The sequence below is a fragment of the Narcine bancroftii genome, chromosome 5 (assembly GCF_036971445.1).
Source record: "Narcine bancroftii isolate sNarBan1 chromosome 5, sNarBan1.hap1, whole genome shotgun sequence".
NCBI classification, from domain to species: Eukaryota; Metazoa; Chordata; class Chondrichthyes; order Torpediniformes; family Narcinidae; genus Narcine; species Narcine bancroftii.
Genome location: NC_091473.1, coordinates 241448481 through 241464929, shown reverse-complemented (window position 1 = coordinate 241464929; position 16449 = coordinate 241448481). Strand labels below are relative to the sequence as shown.

The window sequence follows — 16449 nt, the reverse complement described above, 5'->3', positions numbered from 1 at the left end:
ATCTATTATGTTTAAATGTGTCTGCACGTCGTCATTCAAAAGGAGTAATTTTTTTAATCTATACTACTTTACATTAAATAATCTTGAAAATAAAAAAAAAACAGATGGTGGAAATCTGAAATTCAGATGAAAATACTGGAGATACTCAGCAGATCATCATCTTCTGCACAGAAAGAAATAGAATTGCTTTCACCAGAACCTTATTTGATTCTCCTGGAACCTGTAAACATACTTATAACTGCAGTCACTTTCAGAAAATGGTGATAAACTACATTTTTCCTTACTTACTTACCAAGCTCTCTGCTGTCAGTTCAGGGAGTTCATGCACAACACAGTATGGGAAATCCAACACAGAAATACTGCAGAAAAGAGGATAAGTGTAGGAAATTATTGATTAACATATTTAAAATGTAATCTCAATCAAATGATGGCCATGTTTCAGGAGACTAACATTAAACCCTTCAAACCTCTTTCTTATTTCAGAATATCAATGAAGATTCAAGTTCATCTCAACATACATAAGTAGTTATTCTCCACTATCACCTCAGTGCTAAAAGAACAATAAACTGACAACAATGCCTTATTCTAGTGATTTGAAAATGTATCTCTCAGGCAGTCTAAAAACATGTTTTCAAACAATACAGAATTATTCTCGTGTTCAGTCCATTATTTATCCATTAACCAAATAAATTTTCTGGAACTCTTAATTACTTTGAGAATTGTCTACAAAATTTATCTTTAATGCAATAAAATATACCAAAAATACTTCAATGTGCTTGAAGAACTTCTGGACATTTGAACATCATAAAAGTCCTACACAGATTGAGACATTTCCTTACAATGGTCAGTTGTAAACCATCACTCAAATCTAATGTATTCATTTCAATTCAACCTCAAAAATATAAAAAAAGGAAAGAAGTAGATGCAAACATTCATTTTCAGGCTGTCGACTGTCCCCCACCATGATCAAATTGGTGCTGGAATGAATCTAGATATTTTGCATCTACAATCTTGCCCTTGAAGTTTATTCAGATAGTTAATTTATCTGGATTCAGGTTCAAATTTGCCATTCATTTGATATGAGTTTGTGCCCATGCACTTCTTTGAAATTGTGTTTAATAATGCTAATTAGCCCATTAAAACTAGATCCTTCACTGCATAAAGGCATCAGAATCTTGGCATTAACTGTCTGTCCCCAAATTTCCCCAGGAAAGCGCTGGAGAGTATATTTTTGACTTGCTACAGCACGTCTGTCTGAGCACATGTCAAAGGCCCGCCCTAAGTGTTACTGGGTAGTTTCAGGATTTTGACCCAATGACGAAAAAGAACTGAAAATATTTCTGAGTCAAGACGTTGTCTCATGGAGAGAGGAAATGCAGATTGAAATATAACTGAATCACTATACAATTTTTATTTGTTGCCTTGCTTACAACTAAGAATGAGCCTCAGGATTTTGTCCTGAAATAACTCTTTTATCAGTTATGTCTCATTTATTTTCATTTAATATGTTGAAGGCTGTGGATGATGTCTACATGGATTTTAGTAAGGTCTTTGACATGGTCCCAATCAATAGAGTACAGAGAAGATTCACTAGGATGTTGCCTGAACTTTAGGAACTGAGTTACAGGGAAAGGTTAAACAGGTTAGGACTTTATTCCCTAGAGGGCAGAAGAACGAGGAGAGATTTGACAGAGGTATTTAAAATTATGAGGGATAGAGAATAAATGTAGGTAAGCTTTTTGCACTGAGGTTAGGTGAGATACAAACCAGAGGACATGGATTAAAGGAGAAAGAGGAAAAGTTTAGGGAAAACATTAGGGGGAATCTTCTTCACATAGAGGGTGGTGGAAGTGTGGAATGAGCTGTCAGCTGAAGTTGTGACTGTGGGGGTCAATAAATAAAAATTTGGACAGGTTCATGGATGGGAGAGATATGGAGGATTACGGATTGGCTCCAAGTCAGTTGGACTGGACAGAATAGTTTGGCACAGACTAGAAGGGCCAAAGGGCCTGTTTCTGTCCTGTAATGTTCTATGGGTACAACTCAATCCAAAGTGAAATCATGATCTGACTGGTATACTACTGAACATTTGTTTTACATTTTGGCTTCATAGGTCAATTTGCTTTCTTAAATATGAGAGCCAAGAAATGACTTTTATTTGGTAATTAGTTGATGAAAATTAGATCTAAACACAATAGATACCAAATCATTTTCAAATTTAAAAATGCATTAGGTGAACAAACTGAAAAACTGTAATCAGAAAAATAAATGGCAATAACAGGATAGGGCATTGGCGGTCTATAAATCAAACAAGGTGTCCAAAAGAGGCCAGTTTATGTGTGGAACTTTTTTTTTTGGTTAATATCCATGCTGCCAAAGACACTGTCTGAAACTTTATTCATGGAAATTAAGAGTCTCGGGAAGAACGAAGTAGAATAGCTGATGCCAATTTTTCTCCTGAGATTTGATTGTGTTGTTCTTATAACCATGATGGTATTTCAGGGCAGGAATCCGGAACGATTATTCCACCACAGAGCATATGCGTTAAATGCGGACAGGAATGATGAATTGCAATTGGGTCTGAAAGCCTGGCAACACTCTCCAACCTTGAGGATTAATGAGATCTTGGAATACTAACCTGACACAATTAGCATTCGAAGCACAAACTAGCAATTACAGCGATAACATTTTACCCTCTATTTAATTTGGTTACGCTGTGCAAAATGGCAAGCTGGGATAATCATCGTGTTGGCACTCTAAAACAGATTTACAAAGGAAACATTTATGAGAAATGCTTGATTGGTATGTCAAGCTAGAGTGGCACTCTATCATAGAATACCATTTCCACCACATTAACCCCCAAGTAGCCCTACTTTGGCTAAAACTGGAGAGGAGGATTGGATGAAAAAGTAAACTAAACAATTTTAGAATGAGTTGGCATGAGCACAAATATTCAATCCCAGTGCATCAACAGAAAATTCACCGTGTAACTTGTTGGATAATGATATCCAATTTTGATTAAATTATACACTGCAGCCCCGTTAGCACAACCGTAACAGCACCAGTGACTGGGGTTCGAATCTGGTGCTGTATGAAAGAAGTCTGTATTCTCATGTCTGTGTGGGTTTCTACGGATGCTCCAGTTTCCTCCCACCCTTCAAAATGTACAGGGGTAGTAGGTCAATTAGGTGTAATTGGGCAGCATGGGCTTGTGGGTCGGAAAGGCCTATTACTGTGCTCTATGTCTAAATTTAAATGAAAATAGATTTTACATCATCCCAGGCATAAATATTGCAGGGGTGCTCATTGGCCTTACCTGTTCTTAGCTGTAATGTAGGACATGATATTCTGATTGAAGAACTTCAAAATGAGTGGAATGCAGTTTGCAAAAACAAGATGCTGTGCCATGTACTCAAACTGCAGAGAGGTAATAGAACATAGACTAAGTTAATTAACATCTTCTAAATATAGGCAAGGGAGAGTCTAGTATGTATTCTAATAATTTTCTAATTTGGCTGGTAAGTGTATTTATTTTGTACCAAAGTCAATCCCTGATCTGAAAGTTAGGACAATTTGCTGCAAAGATGCTGTACAAATTAAAATTGCTGTTAAAACTGCAGCACTGTTTAGAGGACAATTATGATGATCAGATTTTGTGGTGTTGACATTCAAAAACATTGTCAAATTTACATTTAATGTGGCCTTCTAGAGTAATTAACAATGAGCTCGTCTTGTCACCTTGAGCTTTGTCAACCGTGTTTTACTTTCTCAGGATCCGAAACTATAATGTAAATTGGCCTTGTGCATATAAAATATTAAGTGAGGAGCCATTCATGGGGCTGTTGGAATGAATGGCCTGCCTCCGTTCTTCACATTTCTAGGGCCAAGAAAACTGGCAAATACCATACCTGGTCTACATTGAAGCTTCCTCTTTCATGCTTTTTGGTCCTGAAGTTGTGATTGAAATGGAACCAAGACAGAATGGGTGGAGGAGACAAGAAGGAAGGAGAAACCAGGGGCAGGAGTTTGAGCATTTAATGTGGAATGACAAAAGGAGTGACCAATTCAGATAGTTGGGGAGGGGTGAGAGGGGGGAGAAGGTACAGGGAAGGGTAGAATAATAATTCCTTGGGTCCATGGCCAGTTTTTTTGCTCACTAGCAGTAATTACACTCTTGCATATACTTTTGACCCAGTTTTGGTTTCTTCCTCTCCCTTTGGATCTGTTCTTTTTCCCCCCTCTTCCCTTTGAGGAGGTTTGTGCCCGTTAATGCTGCTTTCTAAAAGCAAGGTATAGACTAGAATCCACACAGGATTTATACAAAATACTGTGGGGAACACAAGTGATTGTAGTATTGAAAAATTCCATAACAGCAATGGAATACAACAATGGCAAAGGTAGTTGGGCACATGTTTAGTTCATTAAATAAAACAAGGAATAAGAAGGGAATCCAAATAAATTTTATAAATACACAAACAGAAAAATAGTTACAAAAAGGAAAGAATTAAGGTTGAAAGGAGTTAAAGGAATGGCACAGATATTTAAAAGTTGAGAGCGAAAGAGCAGGGGGTCAATTAATGAGTGAAAATAAGAACAGTAAAGGTCAAACAGTGGCAAAGGTAAAAAATACATAACCAACGTTTCAGACTTAAGCCCCTCATCAACATATGGAAAAATGTTGGCAGTCATCCAACCAAAAGAGAAAGGGGGTGGAGGTGTGGTCGCAAAGGCATGAGGTGATAGGTGGAGAAGGGAGGGAGGGGACCTCAGCGATCAAGAAGAGGAGGAATGATTAGCGGAAGGGAGGGGGAAGAGAGGGAGGAAAACTGCAAAGAGGAAAGGGAAGGGGAAAGTGGAGAGCAGGATAGCAGAAAGTGGAAAAGTCGGTCTTAAGGCCATCTGGTTGGAGAGTGCCCAGATGGAAAAATCAGGTGTTGTTCCTCCAATTTACGGGTAGTCTTGGTGGGATAGTACATAAGACCATGGAGAGACATGTGAGTACAGGAGTTGACACAGAACTGAAATGGTGGCTACTGGGAGATCTCAGTCACTGTAGTGGACAGAGTGAAAGTGCTCAGCAAAGCTATCTCCCAATCTTCTCTCCGATGAAAAGAAGGCCACAAATGGAGCACTGGATATAGTAAATCAGTCCTGCGGATGCACGTGAAGTGCCTGAATTAGTCACTCCTTTTGTCATTCCACATTAAATGCATTTGAAAGGCCTATTTGGGGCCCGGACTGTGGTGAGAGAGGGATGTGTAGGTGCAAGTGTTGGACTCCTGTGGCCACAGGGGAAGATTGGTAAGGAGGGATGAGTACACGAGGGTGCCACAGAGGGAGGGGTCCCTACGGAATGCAGAGAGGGGAAGATGTGTCTAGTGGGTGGGATCTTGTTGTATGCGTCAGAAATTCCAGAGGATAAAGTTTTGGATGCGGAGGCTGGTAGGTGAGGATAAGACGGACTCTCTATGTTGCATCTGGGAACGGGGGGCCAGGGCAGATAAGTGGGAAATGGAGGAGACGTGGGTGAGGGCAGAGTTGATGGTGGTGGAGGGGAAGCCACGTTTGTGGAAGAAGGCAGACATTTCAGAAAATCTGGATTGGAAGATCTCATCTTGGGAACAGATGCCATGAAATTGAGAGAAAGGGATAGAATCCTTGCAGAGGACAAGGTATGAGGAAGTGTAGTCAAGGTAGTTGTGGAAGTTAGTGGGCCTGTAATATAAGTTAATAGAAGACCAGTGTCCAGAGATGGAGACAGAGAGATCCTGGAAGGGGAGAGGGTTGTCTGGAGATGGACCAGGTGAGTTTGAGATCAGGGTAGGAGTTGGCCGAAGTGGATGAAGTTGACAAGTTGATCGCAGGTGCATGAGGCAGCCCCAATGTAGTCATCGATATACTGGAGGAAGCCTGTGTAGGCTTGTACCATAGATTACTCCACAAAGCCCACAAACAGGCAGCCATAGCTGGGACCCATGCGGGTACCCATGGCTACTCCTTTGATTTGGAGGAAGTGAGACGAGTTAAGAGAAGTTGTTTAAGGTGAGGACAAGTTCTGCCAGGCCGGGGGGGAAGGGAGGGGAAGGGAAGGGCAGTGGTGGAGGGTGACTGTTCAGGTCTTTGGTTAAGAAAGAAGGGAAGTGCTTTAAAACCTTCTGTATGGGGGATGGAGTTATAAAGAGATTGGACATCCATCGTGAAGATCAGACAGTCCAGTTCAGGGAATTTTAAGTTTCTAAAGAGATGGAGGGCATGTATGATATCACGGATGTAGATGGGGAGGGATTGGACCAGGGGAGAAAAGATAGAGCCAAGGTAAGATGAAACTAGTTCGGTGGGAAAAGAGCGAGCATAAACAATGGGTCTGCCTGGATTGTTAGGTTTATGTAACTTGGGTAGAAGGTAGAAACGAGCTGTGTGGGGATGGGAGACAATGAGGTTGGAGGTTGGAGATGGTGTTGGAAACAGAGCCCTAATCTGTCGCGGTGGGGTCCTGTGGGAGGTGTCTGAGAGCTGTCATCTGGCTTCAGCAAGGTAGAGATCAGTGCACAAAAAAAATTGGAACAAGACACATCAAACGCAAGCTATTTGTAAATGCCTGAGGATTTGTATTTGCTTTATTATCCATTCCTAACTATTCTGACACTATCACGCCAACTATGTTTTTTGGGAGAGGGTCTTCTGTTTCTCAGATAAAACAGATGCGCTTCACCATTAAGTTATGAATCGATTAGGTCTTTAAATAAACCAGCAAGACAATTACTAAATTTTGATTTTGAATTTCACAATACAACATTAAGGCTGGCACTGTTAGCACAATGCCACGTTCAAATCTGGCGCTGTTTGGAATGAGTTTGTACATTCTCCCCATGTCTACATGGGTTTCCGCCCACCCTCCAAAAACGTGCTGGGGCTGTGGGTTAACTGGGGTATTTGAGTGGCATGGGTCCGTGGGCTGGAAGGGTCTGTTACCGTGCTGTAGGAATGTCCAAACAAAACATGATGGAAGATAAAGATGACCTCTTGGTTCTAGGAATGTAGTTAGTGTTTTAGTGATTGTGGCCACTTACAATCAGAACATTTAGTGGTGCAGGTTGAGTAAAGCAGCAGCTACAATGGTTTACAGTGACTGATGAAGAATCATACACAAAAGCATTATTAAAATGTACATTTTTCTTTAAATATCTGATATTCACTCATTTTTCTGTGTTTTCGGTCTGAACAGTTTATACTTACCACAGGGTGGTTCCAAAGCAAGAGATAATGCTCAGTTGTACAAGTGATTCATGACGTTGCAATTAAAGACATATTGGACATCAATAAGAATAACAAGAGGGACTTGCAGAGGAGATTCATTATGATTTCTAAATGAGAGATTTTAGTTATGGCAAGTGGAGAAATTAGGATCTTTATTTGTAATGAAAGGTTAATAGAAAATTTGCTGGAGATGCTCCTCATTGAGGTTTCATGAAAACAAACTGAGAAAATTAATCTCAAGGTGGCGAGTCAGGATTTTATTTTTATTTTAAAGGCATACAGCATGTGTCACAGGCCTTTTCGGCCCACAAGTCCGTGCTGCCCAATTTACAGCCCATTAACCTACGTTTTTGAACGGTGGGTGGAAACCGAAGCCCCACGCAGACACAGGGAGAATGTACAAACTCCTCACAGACAGTGTGGGATTCAAACCCTAGTCCGGTCCCAATCGTTGGCGCTGTAAAGGTATCATTTTGGAGAGATCATGGAATATTAGGGCAGATGTCCTACCAGTTTCAACAATGGAACAGACTCATCATTTTAAAGTGCATGAATAGTAATTCTAATGCCTCACAGTCGGTGAGTGTAAAGCTACCCCTGCTTCAAATGAATTGAGCAACACTACTACTGACATTCTCAACTAAGAGTTATATTAATAACATTCATTATCATGAAACAAAAGGGCCAAACCTTTGTCAGCGGTATTAAAAATGGGTTCATGCTTTTTACAGGGGTTAAAAAGGACAGAAAAGACTACATGCCAAACAAAACTTCCTCTGACCTTAATCACTACTAAACATCAATTGGTTCATATATTACTTACCTGATAGATGTGATTGAGTTTGAAGTGCTTAAGTAGCAGTAATAGGACAGCAGAAATTGCTTTCACAATGATCTCCTTGTGTCTGTTGACATCTACTCCCAGCTTCATACTTTGTAACACTGTGGTACTGTTAGGATAAAGTGCGCATCACTGCATTACTGTACGATGGATGACACAGTCACTGAGGCAACAGAAGATGAAGAGGCAGAAATAAAGCTGCTGGGATAAGAGGAGTGGGGATGAAAAATAGTTATTGGCCTTTCAGAGCTAAAGGGGAAAAAGTGCAGGCCTTAAAGAAAGCTATTTGAAGGATGAAGGGTTTTTATATATATTTAAGAACGAACGGCAAGAAAGTACTGACTTTGCAAAAACTAATTTGGAGAAAGGCTTACCTGATTAAGGACAAAAAATCATTGTGTGGCTGATTACAGGAATAAAAATCTCATAGCTTTTGAGAACAGCAGCAAATTACCAAGAGAACTTTAAGAAGTGTCAAAATATTGAATGAATATAATCTTAAATTACTTTCAGTGGGTGTCAAACTTTATGTGGGGAATTAAGATAAGTCAACTTCCGAATGCAATGGAAAACCTGATCTAGCAGATCAAGGATTCCATTTTCCAAAAAAGGGAAAATACATACGGCATTTCTTCAGGTAGGACATCAGCAAGAATGTTAATTGAATCAGTCTTTGCTTTTGAAGTTGGAGCTGCAGCCAGAAGAATCTTTAGTAAGGCAATCTGTGAAGGAAGTAATAATTTTCTAGTTAGATTTGCTATAATATCCCTCTGTAATCTTTATTATAGTTACCTTTCAAAAATAAAAATGGCAGAATGAAACACCAATGCCTTCCAGCAGTTAAAGTACTGACGTTGACGGCTGAATTTTGTACAATACCCTATGACTAAACAACTTGCGAATATGGAGATGCAACCGGTTTGAGCCGACAACAGGGCATAACTCTCACACTGGAAATTTCATTGAGTTCTTTTGGGAAATCAGAAATTTAAAGAAATAATTATTGAAAGTTTTGCCTGCTTTTATCACCTTCTATAGAGGGAGCTGGAAGGAAAAAGAAGCAGAGGTAGATAATGAAAAATGATAGATGGATTAGAAAACGGGAGGGGGGGGAGGGACAGAGATGGATGGAGAGACATGATCACTTGTATCGAACAGCAAGGTACCTGAATGAACGGAGGGAGCGTTATGGTATTAGAAATTCTGTTTCATGCACTAACTAGATATCATTGAAGTGAAAGTTGGGTCAAGGAGTCGCTAAAATTGACCAGGGTTACTGTTCAGACCTGATGAAGGATGATTTTAAGTGAAAGATGCATATTTTTCATCAGGTTCACTGATCTTTCTTTGTTTCAACCTGGTCTACCAAAAAATGTTCAAACTTTATATGTTTAGATAGTTTTTATTTTGTCATCCTTTGGTGTTTAATTTGAGCTTGATGTTCAATTTTTACTGGTATTACAGTAGACCTCACTGACAAAAGGCAAAGGAGGAAAAACCCAACACCCAACCCCAACCAACCATTTTTCCCCTGCAGCTGCTGCAACCGTGTCTGCCTGTCCCGCATCGGACTTGTCAGCCACAAACGAGCCTGCAGCTGACGTGGACTTTTACCCCCTCCATAAATCTTCGTCCGCGAAGCCAAGCCAAAGAAAGAAGTAGACACCAAATTATGAACTACCAAATGGTGCTTTATAAAATTTCTCTTGGCAGGGTAAATGGTACACCTACTGAAGCTAAGTAAGAAGGCAATCGAAATATCAAGAACAAAAGTGGACATAAATAACCAATTAAAATTTGGAACAAAAGTAAAATAGACAAACATAGGAAATCTCTAAAATGAAGCTACTTTCCAAAACAAAAAAAAAGGCAATTGATATTTCTGAAGGAGTAAAACATGAAAGTCTGCAGACAATATGGTTCAAGTGAAAACACAATGCTGGAGAAACTCAGCAGGTCATACAGTGTTCTTTATATAGAAAAGGTAAAAAATACATAACTGACAATTCTGGCTTGAGCTCGAGGTATGAAAAAATGTTGGCAGGCGTCTGAATATAAGGGTAGTGTGGGGGGCGGGGGGTGGGAGGGGGAGAGGAGGACCCTCTCTTGAAGAAAGTAACAGTGAAAATGTGTGCTTGAAACCCATCTAGAGGAGAAAATGGAAAGATGGGGAGGCTATGTTTATTAGAGATAACAGCAGCAAAAAAAGTGCCCCGAGTCAACCACAGCAAATAAAAGTGGGATCAGCTAAGGTATCTCTAACCATAATATAATTTGCTGTTAAATGAACATGATGAAGGCTACAGTAAAAAGTGGCAGATTATACAAAAGCAAAGCAATTTGGATGTTTGCAACCTGGAGAAAATATTTTGGCAGATCAAGTATCATCTGTGAAGGACTTGTGTTTCGGGTCTTTCTTGATTTGTCTGTTTTATTTTAGATTGGATCCTTGAAAGCTTGCTCTGAGGCTGAGATCTCCCAAAGAGTCAGAAATGTTTAAAAGTGTTTGAAGAATTCAATAAAATCTATTCCATCAAAAATATGAACAAAATAAAAACTAATGAGATCTTAGGGATGAACAGTATCATATTAGGTAAAACAAAAGAACAATGAAATCAAATAAATCTTAAAAACTGGGAAGGAAATAAAGCAACAATGGATAGACAGAGAAAAATATATTGAAAATGCAAAAACACCATGATTTTGCTCCAGTATTTAGCAGGGTGACTGATAAATTAACAAATATAAAATGACACATTTAAAACTAAAGGAAAGAGTAAGAAGGACTTTGGAAGATAAAATGCAAGTCCAGTCAGATCTGCATTTGTAAATGGATAAAAATTATTAACAATTTATCAAAATTGATATGCCAGAAAACAAACCAGATGCACAAAACTATTATTTAAGAAAAGACATACTACAAGCTAATTATTTTTTTTTTTAAATTTAGACATAGAGCATGGTAACAGTCCCTTTGGTCCATGATCCTGTGCCATCCAATTGACTTACAACTCCTGGTATGTCTTGAAGGGTAGGAGAAGCCCCCAGGGAAAATCCACACGGATACTAGGAGAACATACAAACTCCTTACAGACTGTACAAATATATTTAGATTGTACAAAATGTGTGTTCTTGAAGAATTTGCATCAAATTGTATTGTATTTAAAGAGAATCTAGATAAGCAGACAAGGGAGGATAAAACAGGGCCTTATGGTGAAAAAGGTAGTGGAAAAACATGTAGAGCATAAATAACAGCAACAATCAGCTGGCTTATTTGCATCAAATATTCTAGATAATCCAATTAAAAAAAAACACCAACCATATATTGAGGCAAACTGGGTAGTATACCCTGATACAGAACTTCAGCTGGTGTCAAGTCAAATTCTTCATCACCCTAAACAAAAAGAAACAGAATCTCAAAACTAACATTCCATTAATTTCTGAAATTGAGCACCATGCTGAACAAACTCTAGAGGGGCAAGTTTGTTCCAGGGAAACTTTGTGGCCTAACAACTGTACCACAAACAAAGTTGTATCAGTATCTTGTTGAGTCACTTTTTAGATTGAACAAAACGTCAGGTTCTGTGCTGAGCTCAACATAAATGTACACAGTGAGGAATCATAAACAGAACAAATACTATTTTCTGAGCACACCATAAAAGTAATGGTAATCCATTAGTATTAGTGGACATGCTTTCTAGTGAAGTCTACGAAGAATCTTAATGTTAAACAGCATACCAAAAAAAAAACTGGGAATAGACCATTGAGCCAGATTTGGTTCATTCACATTCAAATCCACTTATTCTCTCTTGTTCCATTACCCTTGATATTCAAACATTACCTAAACCTTTTCTTTTCATTTCAATCTTGAAAGCTTTATCTCAGTCTTCTGAATGAAAATTTAGTCTCCTCCAGAGAAATTCTCAAACTGTTAAGAGTATACCCCTTCACTTTCAATCACCAAAGGAGACAAAGTTCAAATTTATTGTCAGACTATATACATGACATGATAAACAAATCTGAGATTCTTTTTCCTGAGGGCTTGGCAGAATTTCTACTGGGTGGTAACTGTAAATTGTACTCAAGAAAAAAAAAAGACATGTTTTCAAAAGAGAGAAATGGAAACAAAGAACGAAATGTGAACAAACTAACTACAAAACATTTAAAAAAAATTCAATGATAAATGACGTGCAAAGTAAGAGTCTTTCAATAAGTCTGATTGAGCCCGTCTTTTTGGAGCCCGATAGTAGACAAGTAGCAACTGTTCTTGCACCTGGTGGTTTTGTGGTGTCTATACCTCTTTCCTGATGGCAGTAAAAAGAACAGAATTTCCTGAGTGGAATAGATCCTTGATGATTGCTGTTGCTCTTTGATTTTCTCGATCATGGGGAGTTTTGCCTGTGATGTAATGAGCTGTCCACTATCTTTCGTAGGGCTTTCTGCGAGGCATTGGTGCCCTATACCAGCTGTGATGCTGCCTGTGAGCACTTTCCACTACTCATCAGTACACATTTGGCAAGTTTCTGATGTCATACTGAACCTTGGCAAAATCCTGAGGAAATAGAGGCTGTGACGTACTTTCTTCATGATGGGTCCAGGGAAGATCCTCTGAGATAGTGACTCCCAGGAATTTAAATTTGCTCAGCTTCTCCACCTCTGATCCCTCATTGATCACTGGATCATCCTCCTCTGGTTTTCCCTTCCTAAAGTTAGCTCCTTGGTTTTGGTGATATTGAGTGATAAGTTATTGTTAGTGCAAAATTCAGTCAGGTTTCCAATCTCCCACCTGTATATCAACTCATTGCCCCTTTTTATGCATCCCACTATGATGGTAAATTTGTAAATAATGCTGTTGTTGCACTGAGCAAGGGTGTTCAAAACTGCACAATATTCATATCTAGGGAACATGGTAAATTGCTTTTATCCCCCAAGAAATTAATGGTAACTGTGTTAATCAAAACATTACTTTCAAGTGACCTGACAAAGGCGACCAGACATTAACAATTCTAAAATAAAGAGAAAATGGTTGAAGTACTCAGCAGGCTATGCTGCCTAACCATGAGTATTTCTACAATTTTGTGATTTTATTTCAGATTTGAACAAAGTAATTTTTGCAAATGGCCACACTTTAAAAATAACACAACCCATACCGCAGAAAGTGGCTTTTTCAGATATTCTTCCTCTTTCTTGATCTGGACTTCGGCAATTGCAATATACTTGTGCTGTGGAGTAAATAAACGATGAGTGCATATGTTGATAGATAAAATTTGCACCTCTGCATTTAAAAAGTAAAAAAATGCAGTTCTTAATAAATGATTTTTTTTTCTCATCAAGGCAAACATCTCTAGTTTTAAACAATGAAATGCTTTCCTTTTTCAAGCACTCAGTGAGGATCATGGGCTTGCAAATAAATTACTGTATACTAATTGTAGAGCAAAAGAACTTGTATGATTGGCAATTTTGTTATTTCCAATCTCAGAGGCCTTTTTTCTGTGCACAGGTTTCTGAGTAGTAGTTGCTTCATATTTTTCATATTGCTTCATTTTCATTTTACTTTAAAAATGTAAAATAATTAAACAACACATTTTTATTATGTTTTGATTTTAAATATAAATAATTATATACTTCCTTTAAAACTTTACCTCCCTTGTTTCTTGTGATTTGATGTTGAATGCAAAATAAAAATGTATAATGAATTTAAAATTATTTGGTATCTGCCACCACCCCACCCTCCCCAAACTGATCTGCCGCTGACGAAAAATCAGTATAGCCCTCCTTTCGATCACTGACTCACCATCTGATATACTTCATGGCCAATGTTCCCTCTAATTTTTAGTAGTCAGTGTGCGTAAAAATCTTACATTATGAATTTTTTTTCATGTTTCAAAAGTGTGTGTGCACTGAATGCTTGTGCAAATGTCAACTTGAAATTGTGTCAAGATAATTTTGGCACAGCCTATCTCTCATGGCTAATAAAACTTTATTGGCATGTTTGAATACAATACAAGTATGACTGCATTCTGTGAAGAAATATGTTAAGATTTTATTCTATGAATTACATTATTTTAGGTAACTAACCTTTTGTGTGCACATTTTCTTTATGTGCTGGCTACAAAACATGTGTGTGTGCTCGGCTTTGAGAGAACAGCAGTTGTGATGCCTTTGTTTTTAATGTGCTCATCCCCACCCCCCCCTTATATTAGATCCTGGGCTTGTCCCATTAAGTATTCTCTTCAGCATATGGAAGGCATGCTCAATTGGATTTAGATCAGGTGACTGACTTGCCCATTCAAGAATTTTGCAGCTCTTAGTTTTGAAAAACTTCTTTGTGGCTTTAGCAGTATGTTTGGGATCATTGTCTTGCTGTAGGATGAAGCACCATCCAACGAGTTTGGAAGCATCTGTTTGAACACGAGCAGATGTTTCTATGCACCTCAGAATTAATTTTGCTACTGCCATCAGTAGTTAAATCATCAATGAAGATAAGTGCCCCAGTACCTGTGGCAGCTATACATACCCAGGCCATAACAACCCCACCAGCTTGTTTCACAAATAAGCTGGAATGCTTTGGATCTTGGGCAGTTCCTTTACACCTCCACATTTTGCTCTTGGCACAACTCAGATATAGGTTAATGTTGGACTTATCTAACCACGAAACCATTTTTCAGATTTCCACAGGTTCTTTTAAATACTTTTTGGCAAACTGTAATCTGGCCATCCTTTCTGTGGCTATCTAGTGGTTTGCATTTTGCAGTGTAGCCTCTGTATTTCTGTTCGTGGTGTCTTCTGCAGACAGTAGTCATTGACATATCCACACCTGCCCCCTGAAGAGTTTCTGATCTGTCAGGCTTTCGTTTGGGGTTTTTATTCATTATGATGAGAATTCTTCTGACATCAGCAGTGGAGGGCCTCCTTAGAATCCCAGTCCCATTGTGATTATTTAGCTCACCAGCACGCTCGTTCTTCTTAATTATGTTCCAAATTATTGAATTGGGTAATCCCAAGGTCTGGGCAATGTATCTTACTGATTTATTCTTGTTTTTCAGCCTCATAACGGCTTCTTTGACTTTCATTGGCACAAACTCTGGTCCTCATGTTCAAAAATGGCAACGAGCCTCCAAAGATGATCAAAAGCTTAAAAGCATTCCTGGCTCTCTTATACTTGAACCAATTAAACATACATGAGTACTTACAAACACCTGTGAAGCCAAATGTCCCAAACATTATGGTGCCCTGAAATGATGGGACTATGTATAAAAAGTGCCATAATTTCTAAATGCTCAAACCAAAATAACTTTGAATAAAATCTGGAAAATGCACTTTAATTAAATGTAAGTTGTTTGATTACAAATTCAAAACTGTGGAGCATAGGGGCAAATAAAGGAAAAAAAAAGGTCGTTATCCCAAACATTATGTATTACTGTAGTTTCCCCTATTCATTCACTGTATATAAAAATGTTAAACAAGTCCAACAAAGGCATTTAAGATTATGAAAAGATATGTCCTTCACCATACTGGTGAAAGCTGGACCTCCTCTACCTACCTGTTTAAGGGTTTTGATACTTTCATGAATGGGCCGCGGTAATCCAACAACTGTATCAGTATCACTGCAAATAAAATTATGGAATAATTTTTTTTTTAGGTTAAGCTCCCAATGCAATTTTCCTGAATCAATAGAAATACTGATCCCACTCACAGATCCACTTCTGACTTAGGACACCTAGTTCAGATGCTAATGTAGCATTTCTGATATTTCTATTCTGAGTTTTTAAGATATATTTAGGTTGTGCATTCTCATATACTGATGGCTACTCAACTACAACCCAAAGCTAAAATTCTGCAATAATGCAAGAAAACACATGGAATTTTTTTTTAGTATTGGCCCACTTGCAGCACTTAATAGCCTGAATACACCTGGGAATGTCTGATCTCAGAAGCTAAGCAGGCTCAGGACTGTTCAGTACTTCGAGGGGAGACCACTTACGAACACCAGTCGCCAATGGACAAATTAGCGACTCTCTGTCTTACAGATGCCAAAAGTTAAAGAATTTCATGTATGTTACATTCTAAAAATGTAGTACTATGTGACAATGGAACCTTTACCTTTACAAGTGAGACCTTCCTGAATTAATTTTCAAATGTTTCTGCCATTTCCTGTAAATTTGAGATAAGCTGAGCATTTCGGAAATGTGTTGTAGATCGCTTGCGACGTAATTAAGCAGAACACTAAAATTATTGGTTCATTGGGGATTATGACATATCATTTGGCCCTTAATATATGAATCACTCAGAAGTTTTAATTTGCTGTGCTAAAATAAATTCTTCTGTATTAACTCAGTCAGCATCTACCC

At 38.5% G+C, this 16449-nt stretch overlaps 1 protein-coding gene across 4 annotated transcripts in view; it reads right to left on the bottom strand.

Moving 5' to 3' along the window:
* Positions 1–16449, bottom strand: part of LOC138765097 (striatin-interacting protein 1 homolog) — a 46195-nt gene that overhangs the window by 10510 nt on the left and 19236 nt on the right. For all 4 annotated transcript variants that reach the window (XM_069941812.1, XM_069941814.1, XM_069941813.1 and 1 more), the window contains 7 exons: positions 15642–15705; positions 13249–13320; positions 11418–11492; positions 8723–8820; positions 8081–8207; positions 3317–3417; positions 293–359 (listed from right to left, as the gene is read on the bottom strand). In XM_069941812.1, the coding sequence (XP_069797913.1) occupies positions 293–359; positions 3317–3417; positions 8081–8207; positions 8723–8820; positions 11418–11492; positions 13249–13320; positions 15642–15705 (604 nt within the window). The remainder of the gene's footprint in view (positions 1–292; positions 360–3316; positions 3418–8080; positions 8208–8722; positions 8821–11417; positions 11493–13248; positions 13321–15641; positions 15706–16449) is intronic.